Here is a 6,535-nt window from a genome sequence, read left to right as displayed (position 1 = left end):
TTTTTTGCAAATTGTTTTATTAAATAATCAGATAAATTTAAAGAAGTTACATAAATAAATAAATAATAAACGAAAACATAATTGAGGGAAGTACAATTAAGTTGCATAGTTATCAGCACCAAACATTGACTGAAAAAAAAGAAGAAAGCTAATAAGCACCATAGACAACTAATTTATGCAGATAAAAAATATTTAATGAGAATAAGATAAATAGTATGTAATAATAAAAGACTTACCGGCAAACTGAACCGATTAAAAAGAAAAAAACAAATCTCAATCCAAAAACCATGCACATAAATATGTTATTTTCAGTAAAATAAAACACACGAGATATTGTGATAATATAATATTATAATAACACTTTAACAATCTATACAATCATTGTTTTATAAATATAACTAATTAATGAATAACTCCTTTCGAATAGTAATAATTTATTAAATACTGAATAAACGTTCTTTCATAGCATGTTAAATTAAAAATGTACTGGTTGGGTGGAATGTATTAATAGAAAACTATTTTTAGTTTGTAACTAATTTCACTCTAAAAACAAACTTATTAAATGCATATATTTAGTTAGAGTTATAATGGAGTAAATATGTTAGTTATTTTTTTCATTTTCGATAACATTTTCGTATCATATTGTGCCACTCAAATATATCAGTATTAGAAAAAAAAATCATGCTATAATTTTACTTTAGCGTACCAAATCATCTGGGTTGAACATGCCCTGAAACAAAATAATAATGCATTAAAACTTATCTAAACGATTGATAATGATTTAAACGAATACTTGCATACAATGGGTTTTACGTTTGAACAAAATTTGATGTACATAGGTATGCCTAAGTTATGGTCTCTCTATAGATCTATACGAGACTTGTTAAACTGTTCTTGCTTGATGGGGTAACAAACATCCATAAAAACACTTGCATTTATAATAATAGGAATATAAAGCAGTTAAAAGTATTGTAAAATATAAACAAAGAGATTGAGATTAAAACAAATTGAGCATTGTCAAAATAAATGCTGATGGTGATACTTTACGAGTACATTTCAAAAACCTTTACCCGTGGTTTTCCTGTTTTTATTAATTTTTCAGTACCTGTATCAAATTGATATAATTTAAAAGTCAGCCTGCATGCGCAAAACTCAAAATTCATTTATTTCAAGTAGGCCTAATATAAGCACTTTTGAAACGTCAAGTCTGTCTGTGTGTAGTGACTCTACCACCGGTTCGTAAGGCAGATTCTACCGAGAAGAAGCCGGCAAGAAACTCAGCAGTTGCTCTTTTATCATCATATATCATTAGAAGAGACTTGTGCCTTTTAGTTGACTGGTAATTGGTTGATCATGATGATGATACCTATATGATGAATATAATATTGCATTCGTTAAAATAGTTGTTTAAATTTATTTTTCTAAAAACTAGAAATTCAAATTTTTTAAAATCGAATTGTAAATTTCTTTATTCACGTAGGCCTATCACAGGCACTTATGAAGCATTCATACATACATGTTTACATAATTGTAAGGGGATGGTGATAACTTCGTTCGCTAACTTAAACCTAAAGCCACAAGGGCTCCAAACGTGCCCTGGTCTAAGAAGAGCCCACAACAAACTTAGCCAGGTAAAAATTTTTTTTGTTATCACCATCTCACTGTAAATTTATATTCAGCTATGAAGCTAGATCAATTAGAATTAACAAAGCTATACCATCACTATAAATTTATGAGAAAAATACGAATTATAGTCTACACTTCAAAAGAAAATGCAGTCTGGTATGAACATATTTGGAGTTTTTTTTGTTTATGATAAATATGAAACAAATATTTATCTCAATCATACACTTTTCAGAATCTGTTATTTTTATTTACAGATATATTAATTAATGACTTAAATTTCAAACAAATAATACTTTATTCATACCTTAGCACGACGTAGAATGGAGTCCTTGCTGGCATCATAGGGATGGTCTTTGGATGGGATCTCTAGCACAGCGGGCACAGGTGACGTATGAGAGTCAATTACATGGCGGATCAACTCTGCTACATTCTGGTTGATTAGGATGATGTCTATGTCATCACGCTTGACAAATCTCTTGAAACACTCCTCAACTTCACTTACTGGTGTGTCTGGAATCACGTTCAGAAATATTTTACTCTAGATTGCAGCAGTTCAGTCTTCATAAGCTAAGAGAAAGCATTATCATTACTAAAGGATTTAAAGCTTAGAACCTTTACACCAATTTGATGTGGGTAGGTGGGCTTTAATCATTGTTATCACAAGTTTTTGATAATAGCTACAGCTTAAATTTAAAGAAAGGTTGTATATTTTGATTAAATAAAATATTTGATTATTTACAACTACTGCTTGATGATTTAGTTAATAATTATTTATCTATCAGAAATTCCCTGTGACTTTGTCTGCATACAACTTTTTGGTAAGATATGTCTCATATAAACATTTATTTGACAACCCACCATGTTAAAATTTCCTCCTGGTGCTTGATCCAAGATGTTGAATAGCCTTTAATGGTTCTCAGCAACTGAGCTATCAAATGCAAAAAGATTTTCCAATTGAAGACTGGTAGTTTCTGATATAAGAGAATTCTTATAAATAGATTTTCAGAACATTGTCGTGAAGTACGCAAAAACCATTTGACTAAAATAAATAGAAACAGTAAATATATTAATAGATATGCTTACTTTTATCGACAACCATAAAGTTAGGGTGTCTGTTTTTATTGATTTCACCGATTCCTCCGAGTAGAAAGCCTACACAAGTGTCCTGAAAATAGTGAGATATAAAATTAAGATCATATATTGAAATTATTATGAATGTACTCATCTAAAAACGAAAATATATAAATTTTTGTTTTTAGATGAAACAGTCTCTCTCAACTTGACACTCAAAAACAATGAAATAAATTAAGCCTAATAACAAAGAGGATCATTGTAGTTACCTCATCGCCGATCACGCTGATAAGTTTTCCTTTAACAGCAGCTTGGAGGGCCATTTTTTTGTGTTTTTGATTAAATTTTGCGCAAATCGCTGAAAATAAGAACTGTCACAAGAATTCGTCACCTGACTATGGATTTTTAGTTTATAATATTGGCTAACCTTAATTTTTAGCAAAAGACTTACCTGTCTACACTATCATAAGGCAAAAGCCGTTCTTTAGGTATCGGATACAGTGCACAAGCATAAATAACCTCTAGGATCATAGATCTATATCTATGGCAGCACAAAAATAAGAGCTGTGTTTATGATGCGCCAATGTCAGGACATCGAATTTCAAAAATTCAACATCAACGTCAATGAGCAGTTGTCATGTCAATTCGTCGCTGTCAAAAAGTTGTGTGTTGTGTTTTTGTGAAAAGATTTATTTTAATTTTTAAGTTTAAATTAAATTGCGATGAAAACAGATTGTAAATAAAATTATACAGAATGTTCAATATAAAGAATTACGGGAGCAGTTCAGAAGACGATTCAGAGAATGAAGGTACTAACACGGAAAATAGCAATGAGACTATGCTAACACATTTGAAGCCCGTTGATTCCAGTTTATCCCTCGCTAAAAAAATGGAAATATGTTCTGCACCTTTAGTAACACCTACTGTGAGTACAATTTTTGTTATTTTGTTCTTTTTGAGCTTTTTATGGGCAAAGGCCTAAGTGTAAACAAACCCTAACCTATTAGACTGTTTTGTACCAGGTATTACCATAAGCATGCTTGAGGAATTTTGAGGATGATTTGCACTATTGTCTATCATTATCTCATACAATTGTATTGCAATCCGCAATCTCCCCTGGTGTTTTCCATGTTCACCAAATAATTGTCTGAGATACATTTAATAACATGAATACCATAGAATTAGAAAGAAAAATTAAAAGTAAAATTAAGTGTTCTCATTCACAATGAAATCTATGCTCAATCATTGCATCATATTTTAAACATACTGTACAAACTGAATACCTTTGGGTCAGGAACACTGAACAATTATTGTTGACGATTTCAAGGGTATTTTTCAAATTTAGAATTGGAGAATAATTGTACTATTCGCCATTAGCTTAAATATGTGTAATTTGTATTGGTTTTTTTTATTTTTAACTTCCATTTTAATATTATAAAATTTATATTAATGATTTCAAGATTAATCTACAACACCTTATCATGTTTTAGCGCATGATAAGGCAAATTTAATGTTGTAATAGGTGATCAGCTAAAATATAAATATTGGCCATAGATGTCCATCTCATTGTAGACCCATACTCTGTAGGTGGCTGGTAATCAGTTGATACAACGATGATAGATGCCTGATCATAGGTACCTTTATCATAAGTTTTTCCTCCATTTCTATCTGGCATCCAGCCAGATAAATAGAATTGTCTATCACCTGTTAACATATGTTATGAACAGTGGCGTGCATATAGGGTATGCAGATGATGTAATATTAAGAAAATCCCCAGTATGAGTTATAAATACTTAAGAGTAGGTTTTTATAACTTTAATGCCTACCCTTAAGTTTTTTTTAAACCGGACTGGAGATTTTCTTAATTTTATTTCATCGGCATACCCTGTGCATATCCTCTATGCACGCCACTGCATATGAATAATATACAACTGTCTCTTTCCAGAACAATGAAGATGAAAGAGTACTAGTAAACAATAACCAAGAACTCATGCACAATCCTAAATATGAAGAGCTATTTGCACCTACCTATGGCCCAGAAAATCCATTCCAAACACAACAAATGAAAGCAACAAGAAACATGCTCTCTGGTTATGTTGAGAGGGCACACATAAGTGAATTTCAGTTTGAGAACCAGAGAAGGACATTTACCAGCTATGGGTTTGCTATAGATCCATCTACAGAACCTACCACTGATGAAAAGGGGGATGCTATTGTTGGTTGGTAGTTCTTAAGTTCATAGTTCCATACCTCAGAGTTTAGAGAGACACAAGACATTATACAGTTGTCACATAAACCTGGTGACAACTGTATTATGATCTGCCATCACAACACTGCAAAGCTGATGCAATATTAACTGACAGTGTAATGGAAGTAACAAATAAAATATCCCACTGATTTTTTTGAGTGTTTTGTAGTGATTACTTTATTCAAGCTTTGAAAGCAATAAAGTGTAAGAGTTAGAGGAGATTTTTAGAACATGTTCCTTGAGAAGTTCTCACTCCCAGTTGCTCTGTTGGTCAATCAATCAATCTATTAATATTATGGGCTTTCAGAACCTTGTAGGTTTTTTTTAATTTTTTGCACTGGGGAATGCATTTATGTATACCTTCCGAGAAAGGGTATTATTATTTTTAAAAGTTTGCATGAGAAAATGTTACATATCACGAATTGTACACAGATAAATTGCCTTCTTCTTCTTAGGGTGCCGTCTCCTTACGAAGGTTGGCAATCATTAGGGCTATCTCTACTTTGGACACAGGTGCTCTAAATAATGATTTGGTGCTCTTTCCAAATCATTGTTGTAGATTTTTGAGCCATGATATTCCCGGCCAGGCCTTCTTCTGCCTGCCACTTTAGCTTGTATGATAAGCTGAAGAAGTTCATATTTTTTGGTGTTCTGCACCACATGACCAAAATATTCAAACTGTCTTTTTTAATTGTTATGAGTACCTCTGGAACCTTACCCATTCTCTGCAATACATTGCTATTCCGTATTCAATATAATTGCCTATATTTTCTACACAAAAAATCTATTAAAGTTTTACTTTAATTTCATAAATATGCATTTTCAGTATCGGCAATGATAGCACCACCAGTTGAAACAGAAGGCAAGACTGTGTTTGAAACAATTAAGAAGAGACCTCTGGACAAGAAGAAAAGGAACAAAAATGACAAGCCTGAGGATGTGACTGGTTTTCTTGGACCTTGGGGTGGTTATGAGGGTGAAAGAAGGTATGTTCAGAAATCAGTAGATGAATTTTTTGATTCATACATATTCAGAGCACTTGTTCATTTTCTGAATATGTACTTCATCCTATTTTCATGTAAACAGTATTTTTCATACATTTTATTATTATAGCAGGTCATTGAAACTTATGTCATCATAATCAATAGCCTATAATACTCTACTGCTGAACTAAAGGTCTCTTCAAAACATAGGGTTTCTTTTTCAGCATATTTTTTTTCTAAATTTTTCTAAAAATGATTGATAATCTTTTCTTGTGTTGTGATAAACCTTAAAAAAATACTCATACTTCATACTTCACAAAGGATAATATAGATACTTCACAAAGGATAATATAGATACTTGGAATCTGTGGCAGAATTTTGTGCCATTTTGAGGTTCATTGTGTGCTTTTATTATCATTGGTAATTATTTCTTGATGTTGATAACAAAAAGTGAAAACGACGAAGTTTGTTGTGGCGTTGTTAGCAGCGCATTTGAAATCCTTGCTGCAAAATCCCAAAATCCAGCAGCATTGCAGCTTTAGTCAGAAGTTAACAAGTTTAGTTTATATTTATCATCTCACAATAATTGATAAAATGTGTATGAACG

General features: G+C 31.8%; 2 protein-coding genes across 2 annotated transcripts in view; one reads left to right on the top strand and one right to left on the bottom strand.

The window, feature by feature from the left end:
* Positions 1 to 6: 6 nt before the first annotated feature.
* On the bottom strand, positions 7 to 3,112 carry LOC120626548 (V-type proton ATPase subunit F). The gene is made up of 5 exons (XM_039894095.1): positions 2,967 to 3,112; positions 2,710 to 2,791; positions 1,931 to 2,136; positions 707 to 730; positions 7 to 129 (listed from the first exon to the last, which is right to left on the bottom strand). The coding sequence occupies exons 1-5, from the start codon at positions 3,018 to 3,020 to the stop codon at positions 97 to 99; spliced, it is 399 nt and encodes a 132-aa protein (XP_039750029.1). The 5' UTR covers positions 3,021 to 3,112; the 3' UTR covers positions 7 to 96.
* Positions 3,113 to 3,322: 210 nt separating this feature from the next.
* LOC120626545 (pre-mRNA-processing factor 17) overlaps positions 3,323 to 6,535 on the top strand; it is a 71,787-nt gene continuing 68,574 nt past the window's right edge. Inside the window, exons 1-3 of the mRNA XM_039894091.1 lie at positions 3,323 to 3,622; positions 4,643 to 4,916; positions 5,772 to 5,931. Of these exons, the coding sequence (XP_039750025.1) occupies positions 3,452 to 3,622; positions 4,643 to 4,916; positions 5,772 to 5,931 (605 nt within the window). The 5' untranslated portion in view covers positions 3,323 to 3,451. The remainder of the gene's footprint in view (positions 3,623 to 4,642; positions 4,917 to 5,771; positions 5,932 to 6,535) is intronic.

Source organism: Pararge aegeria, chromosome 9 (genome assembly GCF_905163445.1).
Source record: "Pararge aegeria chromosome 9, ilParAegt1.1, whole genome shotgun sequence".
NCBI classification, from domain to species: Eukaryota; Metazoa; Arthropoda; class Insecta; order Lepidoptera; family Nymphalidae; genus Pararge; species Pararge aegeria.
The sequence above is the reverse complement of the archived record's forward strand: the minus strand, read 5'-3'. Positions and strand labels throughout refer to the sequence as shown.